This window comes from Tenrec ecaudatus, chromosome 8, assembly GCF_050624435.1.
Source record: "Tenrec ecaudatus isolate mTenEca1 chromosome 8, mTenEca1.hap1, whole genome shotgun sequence".
In the NCBI taxonomy this organism is placed as follows: domain Eukaryota; kingdom Metazoa; phylum Chordata; class Mammalia; order Afrosoricida; family Tenrecidae; genus Tenrec; species Tenrec ecaudatus.
This window is the reverse complement of record NC_134537.1, coordinates 46,212,256-46,231,714: the sequence shown is the minus strand read 5'-3', so window position 1 is coordinate 46,231,714 and position 19,459 is coordinate 46,212,256. Positions and strand designations below refer to the sequence as shown.

The window sequence follows — 19,459 nt, the reverse complement described above, 5'->3', positions numbered from 1 at the left end:
TTTTTCTATAGCACCCATATCTTCAGTGATCACAAAGGACTAATTGTTATTGACTGGTTTTGTACTGGTAAAGTGTATGGAAGTGGGCAGGTGGGGAAGTAACCCTCCAAGTATTAAATGTACAGAAAACCATGACTGAAAAAAGGCAAAGAAGTGGTCTGCAGTACACAATTTCTCATATATAAATGACCTTTTCTGGCCTTGAGTTTGTAATTCTGCCAAAAAGAAAAGGTTCGGCTGTAGTCTGCCCTGTGATTGGTTGATTTTAAACACTTTGCAGGTATTGGTAGACTTACTATGCAAATAACGATGCATAAAGCCACCCATTAAGATTGAGTAACTTGTAGGGATCGGTCAGTTTGTGGTCCTGCAGGGGGGTGGGGGGGTGTCACGTCTTGAAATTGACAAGGGACTCTGCTTACATAAGCAGTGAACCTCACCGAGATTTTTAGAGGCAAGGGGAGAGGAAAAGGAAACCTCTTAAAAGAGCAATAACAAAGATCAAGAGCTCAAAGTTGGTTTAAGATAGCAAAATGAGCTTATCATCCCACAGAAAAACTCAGAGGTTACCTCGAGGCTTGCTAGCTGAACTAGAGACCTGTAACACTCTCCCAAGAAGGACAGAGGCCCAGGGAAGCTACGAACAGAGCCAGCAGTAGCGGCAGAAAGTCGTTGCCGTTAGACAAGCATGTAAGTGGCTTGTTCCACTAGCCATGAGATGGGCCAGTTGACAGCAGGGAGGAAAGAAGTACGCACCGCAAGAGAAAGGCCACCCTGAAAGCTGAGAAGAGTTGTTTATTGAGAGCTGTCTGGCCAGGAAACTGTCTTGAATGATGAAGCTGATCCCTCTCCTGAGTTGTATCCTGTTACATCCAAGTTGATCTTGGTTCCAAGTGATAACCTATTATTTCCTTAATAACCGTATAGTTGGTGAGTGGCCATTACAACAAAAGTATTAAACCCAGCAAAGAAATGGCGTGTCATGGGAAATGGCGTGTCATGGGAAATGGTGTGTCATGGGAAATGGCATGTCATGGGAAATGGCGTGTCATGGGAGGGAAGTGTCAGAAACGGTGAAAAAGATGAAGAGACGATACGTCCAACTTCCACCTCATAGGAGCCAGCTTCATGCTGATCCCAACTCATTCCTCAGGAAGTTAAGCCAGTTTAAATGCTATAGCTGTGAAACCCTTTATTTAATATAAGACTTATTAACATTCTAGAAAGTGTTTGACAGAATGTCCTAAATCATTAAAAAGACAAACAAAACTGCAACAACAACTTGATTTCTGAGGACAGTGAGTGGGTCACTAGGGGTCTGAGCAGCACCACTGTGCCCTCCGGCCCAGCGCACATTCTTGGCAGTACATAAACACCAGCAAAAATAAAAAAATGAGAAGCTAACATTAAACAGTTCATGGCTGGTAGTGGGCAGTTAGAAGCCTGGCTTTAGTGGTGTGGAGCCAGTTAGAAGACTCTTGAGATACAAGGAGCTCAGGCCAGGAAAGCAGTAGGAGCAGTCAGAGCAGCACAGAGTCAGAGTGGCAGGGTCCAAAGTCAATAGTAAGAAGCAAGGCTGTCATGAAAATGAATCCTATAGCAAAGAACCAAAAGATTTAGAAATCCTGGAAATAGCAACAGGAGGAAAAGCTGTCTCAGACTTCTGTTCTGAGGCAAAGCTTCAAGATAGATTAACATGGTCTTTGGATGCAGTAACCAGCAAAGACAAGAACAAATTTTATTCTAGAAGGCTTTCCCAAGTTAGGCCTGCAGGGTGCAAAACTATTAAATCTATATGAAGGCACAAAGTATGAAAAAGTACAAGGTAGCAAAGAAGTATGAATGAGGCTGCAGAACAACAAGCAACATGTTTAGACTTGCAGATATGAAAGAATGAGACTTGTAAACATAAGGAATTTCATTACAGATACCAGAGTAAGATGGCAGTGTAAGGAGCTGCATAATTCTGACACCTCCCCGCACCTCCCCTCACAAAAACACCAAAACAACAAGCAGAAACTGGCAGAGTCACTTTTGTCTGAAACCTGGACAAGTAAAAAGTCAATAAGCTGATGTTGAATCAATAAAAAAATTAATTATCTAAGTAGTAGGGAAACTTTTTCTATTTGCCTGCTTGCTCCTCACCTCACATCTCACTTGGAAGGTACAATGTTAAAGTTATGGCAATCCCAAGTCCCTTCTTTTTATAGATAGATAGCATCTGTGATAATCAGGTTTATTGTACCAACTAGGCTTTCTAAGGAACACATGGGTGGAATTTAACTTAGGCAGGGTTCTCCAGAGAAACAAAACTAGGACACATAGATAGATAGATAGATAGATAGATAGATAGATAGATAGATAGATAGATAGATAGATAGATAGATAGATTTATATACAATGAAGGAGTATAATAGCTAATTAGTCCACAGAGCAGTACAGAGGGCTCAGTTCAACCGACTTTTGTGGAACAGCTAATGTACTGAAAGTACTTCAACTCATGGAGGGGGCTTTGGTCCAAGGTCAAGGAAGCAGACAGCAGTCTTCCCTCAGGCAAAACAGGCAGAGTCAGCCTGCAGTCAGCCGACAACAGGCAGCAATAGTCAGTAGCACCAGAGCTCAAGGATGCAGGCCCAGATGGGCCCAAGGATGTTGAACTCATGGGACAGCAAACACAAGCAATGCAAGGCAACAGAATCCACTAGCCTCAAGCTCTAGCGTACAGCAGCTTGGCAAAGCAGGTGGCAAAGGAGCCTCAAGTTCTAGGACATGATCCATGGGTTGCCTTAACCCACAGGTAGTGTAGCACATGTAGGTTGAAGCAGAGAACTAGCTAAAGCAGCACCATGCTGGTCCAATCACTAAGAGAGCAAGAGAGGGGGGTGGGCCTGGCAGAGCCATTTATCTTGTTGCCCTCCAATCAAGCTTTGACCTAATTAAACTCCACCCATACATTCCTGTTAGCCTGGTTGGTATGAAAGACCTAACTATCATAATCAGGTCGCAGCTTGCTATGCTCCTGAACTTCTCATCTTCCTTTGCTATGCCTCAACTTCTCATCTTCCTTCTGTTGCTGCCCCACACTGCTTGTCTTGCCCGAGGGCAGACTTCACAGGCTGCTTGCTTGACCTTTGACCAACAGCCTTCATGAGTTGAAGGACCTTCAGTATATTAACTGTTCAAAGTGCATTGAACTGAGCCCTCTGTACCTGCTGTGTGGACAAATTATGTTATATTCCTTCTTCCTATATAAACCGATCCATATATATATATGGATATTAAAGTGGAGCCTGAATAGTTTAAGCTCTATGTAGTTGTCTCGACACCAAAAGCAGTGAGGCATAAATATTTTACACAAAAAGTTCAAGTTCAGAGTTTTAGAAAGCCTGTAGATGCTCCCTTCAGCATGATGGCCTGTCATCAGGACCACCCTATGAATTATTTGATTGCTATTTTATTGCTATATATATATATATACATATATATATACATACATATATTTAAAATCATAAGTGCCCTGGTTTTGTTTCTCTAGAGAACTCTGACTACCACAGCATCTTTAAGAACTGGAACTCCACCCCCACTGCCCAGGGGATGTGCCTTGTAGTACCCGGAACAACCTTACAGGAGCAAACAGCCTCACCTTTCTCCGTTCACAAATAGAATTAAATCAGGTAATTATGAAAACAGTCATGCTCATTCATTTTTGTGTTTTCTCTGGGGCTGCTTTTAAGATAATGGTAGAGTTGAGTATTTGTGATAGATTTCATCTCATCTGGAAAGCCAAGAATATTTACTATCTGGCCCTGCATGAGACAATTCCGATACAGGGTCTGTATAAAATGTATTATTTACCCACTTAAGACAAAGAGTGATTAAATACTCATACATGAGTATAACTAGGCCAAGTCTGTAACACCATAAAAAATGCCAAATGCTTTGTTTTTACCTCGAAGACTTTCCTTCTGCAACAAGGAATCAAGTTGCATCATCGCATTGAAGATGAGAATGGATTCTACAGACGCTCGCAATCGCCCAGAGTGAGGAGTGCTGACGTTCAGCCCCAGGCTCTGAATTCCTTCCCCAGTCTCCATTCCTTCCAGGAGAGGAAGCCCTTGAGGAAGAAAGCTGGTAACGATGCTGTGAAGAGTCGGCTCCTTAGAATCTGGGTCTAATAACCAGCAGGCTACCTAAATTGGATTGTAACATGAATATTTCTTGGTTTTTTAAATGACATTACTGTATCCTTAAATTAAATAGAGAAAAAAAGCTCATTTTTCTGTATCCTTCTATTTTCCCTTACTACTTGAAAATTTCTAATTTTCAGAGCCAACAAGGATAATTATAAAATAGGGCTTTTTAAAATGGTATTAGAGCAGTGGCTTTCAAAGAAGCAAAGTTATAACTTTTCTATTACAGCAACGGTTCTGTTGAAACAAGTGCCTCTCAGCTAATTAAAGCAATGTTTCTGAAAATGCTTTTGAACTCTTCTCCACTAAGGGTGATTTTAGCAAGCCACTAAAATAAAGTGGAGCCTGCAGAGTTAAAGGTTTATGTAGTTCTTTCGACACCAAAAGCAGTGAGGCATAAATATTTTACACAAAAAGTTCAAGTTCAGAGTTTTAGGAGACCTGTAGATGCTCCCTTCAGCATGATGGCCTGTCATCAGGACCATCCAACGAGTTGTTTGATTGCTATTGTTAGCATCCTGGTTAGACCAGAAAATCCATAGTTTGAATAATATACTTAGGAGATAATGAACTGGATTTAGAATAAGAAAAACTAAACCTTGTTAATAATTCTGACAATTATTATGTGGCTCAGTTATTTCTTTTCTAAGTTAGGAATGAAGTTTCAATAATGAGGTATTGGGTAAGATAGTCTGATTAAAAAAAACAAATGTCTCTTACAAGGGTGAAATTTCATAAAGTTTATCATTTTATCAAAAATGTTATGATTAAAAAACCACATATAAAATATGTCAAGTATTTTAAAACAAAGTTGCTACATAAACCTAAAATGTTAGTATCATTTCAATAAGAGGCTCCTATTAACCAGAATCTCATTTTGAATGCCAGAACATCAAACTCAAGTAGCGACCTTTTATATCCAGGGAAAAAAAGCAATTTTAAAACGGTGAGGAATTTATCTAGTGCTGTCTTCGAAAACTTGGTCAAAAAAATATGAAGAAAGTAAAATTTATAGTTTACATATTGCTAAAAACTATCAATAATATTTATCAACTCTTAATACTCATATTTTTATCTCTGAGGACTATATTAAAAATGTATAATGTCCCCGTTAGGATAATCAACCATTAAAAGGGCAACATTTACCCAAGAATAAAGTTCAGAAGGTTAACAAAGGAGGAATGGAAATAAAACACAAGGAAGAAGTAGGATACGTGATGGTACATTTATGGGATTGTAATCAATGACTTTGACATTTGTTAGACCTCTTTTATTTCTCTTCCAGTTGTTTTATTTCCACTTACTTAATTTTAATTTTACCTCTTTTATCTACACAGAAGAATTTGTGCATAAGTTTCTATTCCTGGTAAATGGGAATTACTGAATAAAGAAGTGACTACGCGATGATTTAAAGTGCACTATGGGAGCTTAATAAATACCAAGTCATTTAAGAATTGGTCCTCTCGTTTTTCATCTATGTCAGTAATAAAATTGTTATTATCATACTGTATTAGTGACGCACATCTGGCAACAATGGGCCCTGAGGTGCAAGGGGAGCGTTCTGCTGCTTGTGATGGTTGACTATGCACTGATTTGGCTAAGCCATGATTCTCAGTAGTTTGTCAGTTATGCAATAATGTAATCTGGCTAGTATGTACTGATTTAACCATTCTCAATTTTGTGATCTGACTTGGTCAACCTTCATTTTTGCATAAGGCTGATTTCTGCAAAATGTCCTGGCCTTTGGGACCTAACCACGTCAGTAAGTAAAGAATGAGTTTTACTAAAATTGGAGCAGCAAATCGAAGAGTAGTGGCTCAGATGCAAGGATATCTTATACCTTTGTGAGTTAGTCTATATTGTTCAGTACAGGCCTCAGAAGATATGAGTGTGGGAAAGCAACGGAGTAAAAGAGGTCAAAAGTTCTTAAACTCAATCACTAATATTCCATGTATTTTAGTGTATGGAATGCTAATAAATAGTTAATCTCGGATGTGGAAAAAAAAAAAAGTATCAGCCCTCAAAAGGAATGTTTGGATGCAGGTAAAACGTAAGGAGATAGGGAACCTTTGGATCTTCACAACTTTGCTCCAGGGCAATGCCACACGACAGAAGAAGAATTTTAAAGCTCGGGATGAAATCATAGATGATAACAGAATGCTCTTTATCAGAATTCTTTTGCAAGCAGGACTGAAGGTGCCACATCCTGTCTTTCACAGTCAGGCTGGGATCCAGAGAAGGTGGTGCCAAACTTGCGCTGATTTCTGAAAAATAAGTTTTAAAGCAGTGACACACATTCATTTCAAGCAGCAGCTCTCAGTGGAAAGACAGAAAAGACTCAGAAGCCTTAGGTCTGGTCCCACGGAACTGCCAATTCACCTTGACCTCACCCAATTGCTTCATCAAGTGAAAACTATTATTTGGGCCAGATTGTTGCTGTATGCCACTAGGTCGATCCTGACTCACAGCAAGCCCATGAAAGAGTAGATCCCATAGGGCAGTGGTTCTCAACCTTCCTGATGCCATGACCCTTTAATGTAGTTCCTCATGGTGTGGTGACCCCCCCAACCATAACATTATTTTCATTGCTACTTCATCACTGTAATTATACGACTGTTATGAATCAGGCTACCCCTGTGAAAGGGTCATTCGACCCCCAAGGGGGTCGCGACCCACAGTTTGAGAATCATTGTGGGTCGCGACCTACAGGTTGAGAAGGAACCTTACGGTGTCCTTCACTATGGGAGCAGATCACTAGGTCTTTTCTCCCATCGAGGGACTGGTGAGTTTGAGCTGCCAATCTTTCAGATAGCAGCTGAGTATTTAAGCATTGTCCACCAGGGTAGGGAAAAAGTGAAATATTAAGATTTCAAAATATAAATTACATTTTCTGTTAGTGAGAGGAAAGTGACAATTAGTATGAACATGTAACATCACATCTACAATAAAAGATGTAGAAGTACAATTACTCACCCAACATATTTATCTACAAAACAACTAAAAATACATCAGGCTAACTCAGCAACAAACCCTAGTTAGCACGATTCCTTTGTTGGTGTTGCTCCTGTCCAAAGCCAATCAATCACCTGGATAACTAACAATATTATCAGATCACAAGGAATTTCCAGATCACATTCTTGTAATTGCGAAGACATCTTTAAGACTGTGATTCAACTAATGTAGCCCTCTGCGCTGCTGTGGAGACAAATCAAACTCAACGGCAGTGGTTAGGCCATCTTTGCCTCTTAATGTCTGTTAGATTGGGGAATGGAATGCGAGCTCACCGTGGGCGCACAGAAGAATTACGACCAGTTGAGATGCAAAAACGGAAAAAGGAGTTTTATTTTTCTAGCTCGAGCTAGGGCTTCCTCCCTCCACTGCCCAGAGCAGCGGACACCCAGAATCCAAAGAGGATCCGCCCCGAGGGGGCAAGGGGCAGTCCAGGGTTATTATTCTTTAAATTTATTGGAGAATATTTCTGGTGCCAGTCTTGTCCGGCAGTGACTGGCCAGTAGGGTTGCATGTGTCCTCCCTACTGGTCTGCCGATGGTGGGTGGCCGCCTGTTGGACACTGTGTCCCATTGGTCAGCGTGAGTCAGGCTACATCAGGCGGTGGTTTACGTCTGGTTCCAGGAACCTGAAACTGAACCTTAGGCCCTTTCCGAGAAACCGAAACTTAGGCCCACCTCAAGCTTTGGTTTCCCACAGCCTGTTCCAGCCCTGACCCAGGTGAACTATACCTGTGCCCCGCACTGCCAAACTCAACCACTGAGAAATTGTGATAACTCAGTCTTCAAAAGCAAACTCTATAGTGGCCACATAGCCAGTGAGGTCCCCATACCCCTTCAGATCAAAAAACACAGTCAACTCGATGTAGAAGCAGCAGTTGCGTGAAGGAGGTGCCTTTGTAAAGCAACCATTCCAGTCAATACAAGGGTAAGTCCAAAAGTATTGCTACTGTGATTCTAACATACATGTACCAGCTTATTCAACCAAAACATGTTTAGACATGTATCTATGATCAGTGGATGGTGCAGACAAGTTTTCTAAATTGTGCACATGTGCAGATTCAGGGCTTAATATAATATTTCTAAAAAATATTCAAATCATTGAAACTTTGTAACAAGTTGATGAGAATGCTGCCTAGTATAAATGAGGTTTTTGCTTCTTTTTTTTTTTATGGAGTATAACATTTTAAGGAAGGTCAGGAAGACCTGAAAGATGGGCCAATAAAAGCAAGACCATCAACCTCAATGAATAAAGAAACTCTAGCTCAAGTCCAGGAAGTGGTGGAAGAACATACAATAATCATCGACAGGATAGCCACTACAGATGGGGTCTCACATGGCTCTGCATTGTCAATGTTCAATAAGCAAATGTCTTGACGTTAACAAACCTTTGGATCGATTAGTGCCAAAAGCACTGTGCATTTTCCATCAGTTTTTAAGCAAGACTAAGGCTAATAGAAGAGACTTTATGGAATGAACTATAAGTTGGGACAAATCTTGGGTTTACCAATGCAATCCAGAGAGCAATAGCCAATCAAAACACTGGTGTCTGCGGGGAACTGCTGCAACAAAATACAAGCAGAAAGGTCATCTTCTCAGAAGGTTATGGAAACTCTTCTGGGATCCCCAAGGGGTACTCTTGGTGGATTTTCTCAGAGGACGACACAGGATAATCATGGTAGCTTATTTTTTAAAGGGAAATGCATTGATGAAATAAAGGGCACAGTGTTGAGCTCAGGAATCGTTTTCCATCAAGACCGTACCTGCTCATTTTTCCAGGGTCGTACGTACGGTTCTATCAAAACGTTGCTGAGAAACCTTACCCCACCCACCCGACAGGCCTGGCCTTGCTGCTGCACACTACTTTTTGTTCCAAAACACAAAAGAATATTTAAAAGGAATGCAATATGAGCCCTGTCTCTCTCTCTTTTTTATTTCATCAAGTTTAGTTTTATGAAATGAATAAATATTATAAGCATTGTTCTAAATTTTTATTATTAAAAGATCATTTTCTTATGGGCTCTTACAACTCTTATTAACAATCCATACATCAATTGTATCGAGCATATTTGTACATATGTTGCCATCATTATTTTCTTTGAGGGAGCAGGAGGCCAGGGAAGGGAGCAGTGAGCAAGCAAGCCCATAGACAGGGGAACAACTAGGGAATTAAAATCAACAACTGGAGGATGTGAGGGTGTTGGAGCAACAGCAATCTAGCTTAGAGGAATTACTGAGGCAGAAGAAGGGCGAGCATGATGGTGGGGCAGGAGGAAGGTAAAAGGAAACAGAAGAAAGATCTAGGAGGCAAAGGTTTGGATAGAGGGATAAGCATAGGTGTGTACATATGTAAATACATTTATATATATATATATATATATATATATATATATATATATATACACTCTGAGGTAGTAGATGGACTTTGGGCCTGTGCTCAAGCCCTCTTCAATGCAAGAGCACTTTGTTCTAACAATCTAGCATTCTGTGATACTCACCCTCCTGACACAATCACTGAAGACAAAATGGGTGCATAAGCAAATGTGGTGAAGAAAGATGATGGTGCTCAGCTATCAAAAGACATAGCATCTGGGGTCTTAAAGGCTTGAAGCTAAACAAGCAGCCATCTAGGAGAGAAGCAACAAGCCCACCCTCCCGTGTAATCATGAGGTGTTGATGGGATTAGGTAACAGGCACCAGAAGACTCAAAACAAACAAACAAAAACCCCCCAATTGTTGAGAATGAGGTGGGCGGGAGCAGAGACCCAAACCCACCTGTAAACAATGGGACATTCCCTCACAGAAGGGTCACAAGGAAGGAATGAGTCAGCCAGGGCAGAGTATAACACCGATGGAAACGCACAATATTCCTCCAGTTCCTCGAGGCTTCTTCACCCCCTACTATCATGACCCTAGTCCTGCCTTTCACTGGGGGCTAGACCAAAGCATGTGCACACATACAGATAAGAGATAAACACTCATGACACACGGAATCCAGGAACAGGTATGGGAGTAGTGATATCAGATGGTGCAGGGAAGATGGGGAGAGGAGAGGAAAGGGAGCCCGACTGCAGTGATCAACACATAACACTGCCCTCCCCCCCCCCCCCCCGCCGAGGTGGTGGAGGATGAACAACAAACCATGGGGGAAGGGAGATAGCAGTTGGTGTAAGATATGAAAATAATAATTTATAATTTATAAAGGGGTCATGAGGGGGCATTGGGAATAGGGGAGAAAAGAGCTGATACCTAGACCTCAATACAAAGAGAAGGGGAAAAAAGATAATAATAACTAGCAAAACAAAACAGAAAAGTATACATAATTCCAGGTCTGTCCGCTGACCTTTCGACTATTTCCCCACTGGTCCTTCTGGAATTCTGGGAGCTGCCCCTCCTAACCTGAAGTCTATTTTCAGGAGCCCTCTCTTGAGGACACCAAAATAGCTAGCTTTCCATGGCTGAAATTGAACAGCAGGGATTTCTTCAGGGAAAGGTTTTTCCTGGTGTTGGAGTTGTTAGGTGCCACTGAGTTAGCTCCCACCCATAGCAACCCTGTGCACAACAGAACAACACACTGCATGGTCCTGCGCGATCCTCACAATTGTTCCGATGCCTGAGCCCATTGATGCAGCCACTGTGTCCGTCCATCTCATTGAGGGCCTTCTTGCTCTTCTCCACCTCTCCACTTCACCAAACACGATGTCCTTCTCCAGGGACTGGTCTCTCCTGACAACATGCCCAAAGTATATAGACGAAGCCGTGTCATCGTGTCTTTAAAGAGCACTCTGGTCGTACTTCCCAGACAGATCAGTTTGTCCTTTTAGCAGTTCATGGTACTTTCAATATTCTTCTCCAGAACCACAATTCAAATGCATTGATTTTTCTTCAGTCTTCCTGATTCAGTGTCCAATCCAATGTTCACATGGGTATTATGCAATGAAGAATCTATGTCTTGGGCCAGGCACAAAGTAACACCTTGCTCTTCCATACTCTAAGTGGTCTGTGCAGCAGCTTTACCTACAGCAACTGGTTTTTGGATCGCCTGACTGCTGCTTCCATGAGCACTGATTGTGGATGCAAGTAAGACGAAATCCTCGACATCTTCAACATGTTCTCCATTTATCATGATGTTACCTCTTGGTCCAGTTGTGGGGATTTTGTCTTCCTTACAGTGAGATGTGAGCCATACTGAAGGCTAGTCCTTGATCTTTATCCGCAAGTGCTTTAATTCCTCCTCACTTTTAGCAACCAAGGCTGTGTCATCTGCTTATCACAGGTTGTTAATTAGCCTTTCTCCAATACGGATGCTGTATTCTTCTTTATATAACCCAGCTTCTCTGATGATTTGCTCAGCATACAGATTGAACACGTATGACGAGAGGACAAACCCTGACACACACCTTTCCTGATTTCAAACCATGCAGTATACCTTTTTCTGTTCCCACAACTGCCTTTTGATTCATGTACAAGTTCTGTGTGCCCACAATGAAATGTTTTGGAAATTCCCATTCCTCTCCAGATTATCTGGACCTTATTATAGTTCACACTGTCAAAAATGCCCTTGCATAGCCAATGAAACACAAGTAAACATCTTTCTTAATAGTCTCTGCGTTGAACCAAGATACAACCAACATCAGCAAAGATTTTCCTTGTTACACATCCTCTTCTAAATCTGGCATGAACTTCTGCAGTTCCCTGTCAATGGGTTGCTGTAACTACTGTTGGATAATCTTAAGAAAAATTTTATATGAGTGCAATATTAATATCAATATCATTGTGTAGTTTGAGCATTCTGTTGGGTCACCTTTTTTTGGAATAGGCACAAATATGGATCTCTTAGTTAGTTTGGTAGCTCTCTTCCAAATTTCCTGGCATAGACAAATGAATGCTTCCAGTGCTTCTTCAGCTTGCTGAAACAATTCAATTCCTTAAGCCTTCTTTTTGGCTAATGCATTCAATGCAGTTTGAACATCTTCCTTCAGCACCACTGGCTCTTGCTCATGTACTATGTCCTGAAATGGTGCACTGTCAACAGTTCATTTTGGCGCAGGGACTCTGTGTATTCTCTCCATCTTCTCGGGATGCTTCCTGCATCACTCAATATTTTTCCTATGAAATCTTTTAAAATTGCAACTCGAGGCTTGAATTTTTTTTCTTGAGTTTCAGGAAATGACAGAAAATTTCCAAGGACAGTTTGAAAAGACAAAGCCAAATATTGTAACAAAAGGTGCCGGGGCACAGAATTAGAAAATCAAAGGGGAAGAACATACTCAGCATATCTGAACCAGGAAGAAAGGGAAAGGGGAGAGAGATGGAAACACTTCTTTCAGATGTGCATAGAACTAGATGAAGCGTGTGCCAAGAAACAATAGTTTTACATCAATACTTTTGTTTAATAAATGTTTCCATGATATTTTTTAGCAATACTTCTTGCCTTAGCCTATATATGCAGTAATATATACAACCAAGCAGGATCCAAAAGGTGTTTTGTTTTTTATTTTAGTCCTACAAATAAACTCTAGGTAAGTCTCAGGAAATTATTCTTAAAAAAAAAACAAACAAGATCACTATACCAATAGAGATTACTTAAAACTATAGGATGACTTATTCACTCACCAGAATGAGTTTGCTCCTTCTGTAATGAAAAATAATAGGCATCGTTTCCACCCCAGCAGACTGCCAGTCCAACCACCAACACATCATAATCTTTAACAGGAAATCCATCATCTCTAACAAGAGTTTCCTGAGGGGTACTAACTAAGTGAATTAAAAGTGAAATAGTTAAATGTCTGAAAATGAAGTCATTAAAATCAACATGAAAACAATGGTAACTTTAAAAACTACATTAGACAAATGTTAAATCCTATGTTTTCACAAGTGCATAAATTTAAGAAACCTGATAAGAACCCTCTGATACTTGTTGTCAGACTAAGTAAAGCTGGTGCCCATGCCCCGGAATCCAAAGCACAGGATAACATGTGGAATGCTCTACATGGCATCAACTGAGCAAAAGATTCAACAATCTCAAAACCCGGAATAGTTCTGTGAGGCCTGGAGATTCCCCAACGTTTCAGTATTGAATTCATGACTACCCCTCTAAGTCCAAATTCTACTTGAGGTAAGTCTTGGAAAATGTCACTAATGCACATTCTGAAAACTATGCGATCGATTTACTATGTATTTTTGTGACTGTGTAAGTGGACAAAGGTATTACAATTTACCAGAACATAATATATGGGTATTGATGACTAATTAAAATTATATCACACCATAATAATACCATTTAAAAAGTATATATTATCATAATGTTTAGAGACTTATATTCCAATCAATAGAGTGTATATGTACCCTTTATATGAGAAAGTAAAGCAGGTTCTTACACACATATACTATTAAGAAACATTGCACATTTAAGTTATTAACCACCTAATCTCAAAAACTCACAGCCATCAAGTCAGTTTTGACTCATAGCAACTCTAAAGGATATAGTGCCCATGTGGGCTTCTAAGATTGTACATCTTTACAGAAGTAGAAAGCCTCATCTTTCTCCCACAAAGAAGAAGTGATTTCAAACTGCTGACCTTGCGGTTAGCAGCCCAACTTTTAACCCACTATACAACCAGGGTTCCCAATACATTTATTATATTTAATATTCTATAAAAATGGCAATCCCACTTCAGTCCAGTAACTAATTTATATAAGTATGAAAACATTTTTTTAAAATCTTACCATGCTTAAATCTGCCGCCAATAGTACTAGTTTTAGAAGATGTCAAGCCACTGAGTTTTTCACAAGCCAGTGAGACAGAATATCGCTTTTTGCACTGCCACTCCTTGATGAACGTTTGCAAGAGGGCTTGGTCACTGGCGACATCAATTATGGTCAAGCTTTCTGCAGTGCTTGAAGCTGGAGTTAATTGGGCTTCATCCTGTGACAGCCGCAGTGAGAAACTCGTGTCTCTAACAAGACTGTCTTCTTTGAAACCATTCCTACTCTCTGGTTTAAAGTCATGGTTTTCCATCTCTGAGGGTGAACCGAATGAGTATCTTTCGCCAGGTTGTAAAACGCTACTGTGTTTTGGGGATTTTACAGATGTTCCAACCATTCCTGCAAACGTCAGCTTAGAAGCTGACGCTGGAGCAGGTGTCGGGGGAATGAGGCCACGATCGCCAGCCGCGCGGCTGTCTTTGTAAGACAAGAGGGGTGACGTTTCTCCATTGTTTGCAGGGGCCTCAATCTTGCTTTCTATTTCACTATGAGAAAACGAAATTCCCCTCATTTGATTTGTCTCCAAATTTGAAATTGCTTCTTGTTTGTCATTCAACTCTACACTGTTTCCCTTCAAATTAGATAGTGTCACGGCCATGGTCCTTAATGTGAGATTTTCATTTTCTGGAGGAGTGGACACCTTATCTAAAATCCTTTGCAGTCCCGGACTTAGATCAAATGATGCCCCTGACCACAGGAGTGAATTATCTTGCACTGTCCCAGTTAATTTGGTTTGCTGATCCCGTTCATCTTGGTCTCCTCCAATTACTTCAGCACCACAGTGACCATTACCTGAAATCCCTGGATCGCATGGTCCTCCTACTTCAAGAGATACTGCAGCATTATGTTTCTCTTGAGATGAACATATACCTACATTGTCCAAGGCCTCAACCATCGGAACAGAATCAAGTTCTGAAAACAAAAGAGACTCATCACTGAAACAAATCAATTGCTGCTGATTATCTTGATTCTCATCCACTTTGGATTTTTGAACTAGGCTCTCCGGTTGTGGGCACAAAGAATCATTGAAATGCTGTGACATAACCTCAGAAGGAAGTTCTTGCACTTGGAGGTCAGGTGGTTGCTCGCTTGCCAGGTAATCATCACTGAAACTATCAAATAGTGAAGCATCACTCATATTCAGACTGGTTTCAAAAACTGGCAGGCATTCTCCTTTAATATCAGTGGGAGTGCTCTGTTGAGGAATCAAAGGTTTGGCGGACTTCACAGTTTCTTGAGTTTGATAGCCTTGAAGAAAACTATTTAATTGGGAGTCAGTAACAGAAAGTTCATTCCCCTTTCCAATCCCTTTAAAGCCAGGCCCATTGTCCTCCACCAGTATTGGAGAGTGAATATCTTGACTTTGAGGAGTCAACCTAGCAAGGCCAAGTGAATCAGGACTTTGTTTACTCGTATCTGCATTAAGTGCCAAATGACCTGTATTTGTCACTCCCACAGAAAGCCGTTCACTGGGGCAAGTCATGAGAATCTCTTTCTGAAAAGAGCTTGCTGAGCTACCTTTGTCTAAGTCCCTCTGCCTCGTCCCTGCTGCTAGACTGGCGGCATCCTTTGTTCCGTCTGGATTGGCATGTTCAGCTGCCATCTGTTGTATTATTTTCTCTGCTTGAGTATCCAGGTATAAACTATCTTCAAAACCACAAAGGGATAGACCGAAGTCAGAAACATGATTATTTTTCGTTTTGTTTGCTGCAAAAACATCTGGTTTTGCTTGTTTTCCAGAAGTATTTAGAATGTTCTCATGCTGGTCTCCAAATTTACCACATGTGCCAGATGATAAAAATATTCTGCTGGGTATTGCAGGGCTTAAAATTGCCTGAAAATTATTTGAGTTCTTTTCCTCGGGGTTTGTCTTTTCATATTTTATATTAGCAACATTTGAGTCTTTACTCTTATGGTTACTGACTACTTCCTGGGCTACTTGTCCATCTGTTATGTCTCTCTGCTTGGCATCAGACTGCCTTGCAGGGCACCGGTTAACTGGATGAGTGGCACAGTGTTTCACATAAACATTCTTTTCCGAATCGTTTTGTGCCAGCACAGCACTTATGCTTCCTGAAACAGCCAATCTTCCATTTTCACTAACCGCTCGAGTAGCTGGGCAAGTCACATTTTCCCTTAGAGCACCTGTGATAAAATGTTCCACGTGTGTATTGCTAGCGACTCTTGCACTCCTTGAACAGAGTTGCTCTGTGTTTGATGGGAATGAGGTTTTGTTAAATTTTTCCTCAGTACAGTCGTTTTCAGCAAATGACCCTGGGCTTCTAAATTTCGTGTTTCCTTCATCTAAGATGAATGGATCTTCACAATGAATAGGATCAGTCATGGTTGGTTCTTCTGGACCAACTCGACCTATGCCAGAATCTTTCAAAGGCCTCTCAGCTCTCAATTGCTTCAGATGCCTACTGTGTTTCCAAGATTGAAAGGTCATGCACAACTGTTCTGAACTGAAATTTAAAGCTTCCTTTTCTGTCTTTTCAGATGAGAAAGTCGGAACACGTTTCTTAGTGCTTATTTTTTTCTCCTTGACAGAGGTGGCTAATGGCTCTCTACTAATGTTCAGAAAAGGCCGCTTTTTTGCTCTGGAAATTGAACGTGCGTGGCCTCCTTGATGCCCATTCTGGCGCCTGTTTGGGGAACTTGTTGGCCCTCTATTTCGGTCCCAATCTTGCACTGTATTTGGGGAATGCTTAAAAGAAGAATTACTCGTTGTCATTGTGTTCCTTTTGTTCTTTGATGTTGATGTCTTACAAAAATTCTTAATATGTGTAAAAAACGTGTTTTCCCCTACGTCTGACTCACTGCTGGTCAATGAATGCGTATCAGAACTGAACAGAGAATGTGGATTCCACTGCACTCCCATTTCAACTAAGTCCTCCTGCAGAATCAGTTTGGCTTCTTCCACAATCAGGGCTGCTGCTTCTCTTTCAGTTAAGCCTCTTCTGCCAGCCAGCCAAATCGTACGCATATGACGTCGTTCTTCAACAGCTTCCTCTTCTTCATCCACAGCCTTTCGTGTACTATGCAGGGAGATAGGAGATAAAACATGTAAATAATGCATTCGTTCCTTCATTCCTAAAACATTACGCATTCCTTAAGCTTTCCGTCTGAAAGTTCCAATACCGTAAAAGGCAGCAATGAATAAGAGAGCAAGACAAAAACATGGCTGCTGTCATGGAGCTTCCGGTGGGGAAACTAAGGAGAAAACAAATGCTTAAAATTAATTGTAGGTCAACTAATAGGAGTGCATGTAGCTAAATTAAAAGGATGGGGGGGAGAGGGGAAAGAAATGGGTAGCGGGGGTATAGGGCACTAACCCACCCAAGGGGATGGTATTGTTTATATCTCCACAGGGAAAAAGGGACCAGACTTCATCGGGATGCTCCAAGATGTGAATGCAACATACTGGCAAGGAGGAGGGAACCAGTGGAGAGGTCTGAGGGGCCGGCCCCAATCCCAACTACGTGGCCACCTGCCCCTCCCCCCAGAAGAATTTATTTCAGAGGACAGCACTGAAGCTGCAGCTCAGGGAGAGAGACATGTCTGATCAGAGCACATGGGAGCAAATGAAGAGGGAGGAAGAGAGAGTGAAGCACATCCTGGGCCACCAAGCCTTGAGGATTTTATTCCATTTACAAGGATCTACATATAACCTCATCCGTGGGAGATGGACAACAGAAAAGTGGGTAAAGGGAGGCGTCGGACAGTGCCAGATATGACAAAGGGCTACTGTAGAGAATTACTGAAACCCAAATGAAGGCTCAGCATGATAGTAGGACAAGAGGGAAGTAAAAGGAAATAGAGGAAAGAACTAGGAGGCAAAGGGCTATTATGACAAAATAATAATGACTTATGAATGGATGTATGGATTGTGATGAGTTGTACGAGCCCCCTATAAAATGATTAAAACAAAAGCAGCAGGACGGAGAGGGCGGGAGCACAGCAGCACGAGAGCGGGCTTCTGCAGTTGGTACCCTGCCTAACCAGGGAGGGCCTCACTAAGCCAGGAGCGTCAAGCAGAAGCAGAAGAAAGTGAGGGGTATAGAGCTGTCAGTGAAAACTGAGCCTCTGTACAATGTGAACTCTGAAGATACTACCTGAAGGGGTTGGAAAGTGCCCCGCAAAAAGGAGCAACTGCAGAAGAGTGAGACAAAAACAAAAAATAGACAATAGATGAACTTTCACACTTTTCTCTTGAAGGCAGGCCAGTCGGCAACATACAGAGTGTGTCATAGATCAAAACCTATTCCCCAAAAGGTAGGCTGAAGGCCCTTACTTGTGAATAGGAACCTGTCTGAAATAAAATCTTTACAGATGCCAATAGCCAGTATATGGTTATACTGAAGTAAAGTGGATCCTGACTGAATCAGAATGGTGCCAAGAGCATGTGGGCCCCAACAAGCCCTGAGCAGGCCCTGAGGGGGTTGACAGCTTACAAAGACAGCGATATGGGGAAAATAAAATAAAACAAAAAGACAGCAATATGGGAAAAACTCAAGTGTACGAGTGGTTTCAAAAGAGGTGACATGTAGATTGATGACAAACCTCAATCTGGAAGTCTGTCAACTTCCTGAATGGACAAAAATGTCGTCAACAAAATCCATGTATTTGCTCTCAAACACAGACGACAGACCATTGAAGAGATGGTGAAGTTACGTGGACTCTCGTGGAGCTCGGTTCAGCGAATTTTAATGGAAGGTTTGTGAATAAGAAAGGTTGCCGCGAAATTCGTGCCTTGGGTTCTGACTGACTGAACGCAGAGGACATAAAAGGACAGCGATTTGATGATGCACAAGCGGTGAAGGGAAAACAACACGGGAGGTGCTCTCAGCCATCCAAACAGATGAGTCTGAAAAATGTTTCCAAGAATGGAAGCGCAGATTTGACAAATATATTAAGTGTAATGGACAGTCCTGTGAAGGTGATAAGGTTGTTTAGTAAAAAAATTTAAATACATAGCTTTGACAAAAAAATCTGGGGTTTATTTTTGGGGGGGGAGGGTAACCCACTCATACATATCTTTCTAGAAGACAATTATAATCATTTTTAAAATGCTCTGTTAAGTTGAACAATATTTAGTGAACACTCCTCAAGAAAGGAAAAACAGCCACAGTTTTATCCACTTCCACTTCAGTGCTTCATGAGAAAAGTATTTTAATACATTATCTATTGGGTACAAATGGACATGACTTTTCATTTAATAATCCTACAGGGGAACTTTCCTACCTTTTGAAAGGTACAGCATTTTTCAGAACAGCCTCCACCTCAACAATATTCGCTCTGGCAAGATCTGCCACTGTAAGAAAGCCAGATGTATAAAGGAACCTGGCTCGCTGAGCATTGAGTGAGGACACTCGGATCAGGTCACACAGTTCCCGCTGGATGCCAAAAGTAAGACGCTTCTGAAATTGGGACAGTAGTACTTCCATGTTGTGCCATCCCAGGCGGTTGGAAAATACTGTAATCATACCTAGA

The 19,459-nt window shown here is 41.3% G+C and overlaps 1 protein-coding gene across 2 annotated transcripts in view; it reads right to left on the bottom strand.

The window, feature by feature from the left end:
- The window catches only part of POLQ (DNA polymerase theta), a 118,200-nt gene that overhangs the window by 38,563 nt on the left and 60,178 nt on the right, over positions 1-19,459 (bottom strand). For both annotated transcript variants that reach the window (XM_075556349.1, XM_075556350.1), the window contains 5 exons: positions 19,211-19,454; positions 13,928-17,004; positions 12,815-12,955; positions 6,258-6,454; positions 3,950-4,190 (listed from right to left, as the gene is read on the bottom strand). In XM_075556349.1, the coding sequence (XP_075412464.1) occupies positions 3,950-4,190; positions 6,258-6,454; positions 12,815-12,955; positions 13,928-17,004; positions 19,211-19,454 (3,900 nt within the window). The remainder of the gene's footprint in view (positions 1-3,949; positions 4,191-6,257; positions 6,455-12,814; positions 12,956-13,927; positions 17,005-19,210; positions 19,455-19,459) is intronic.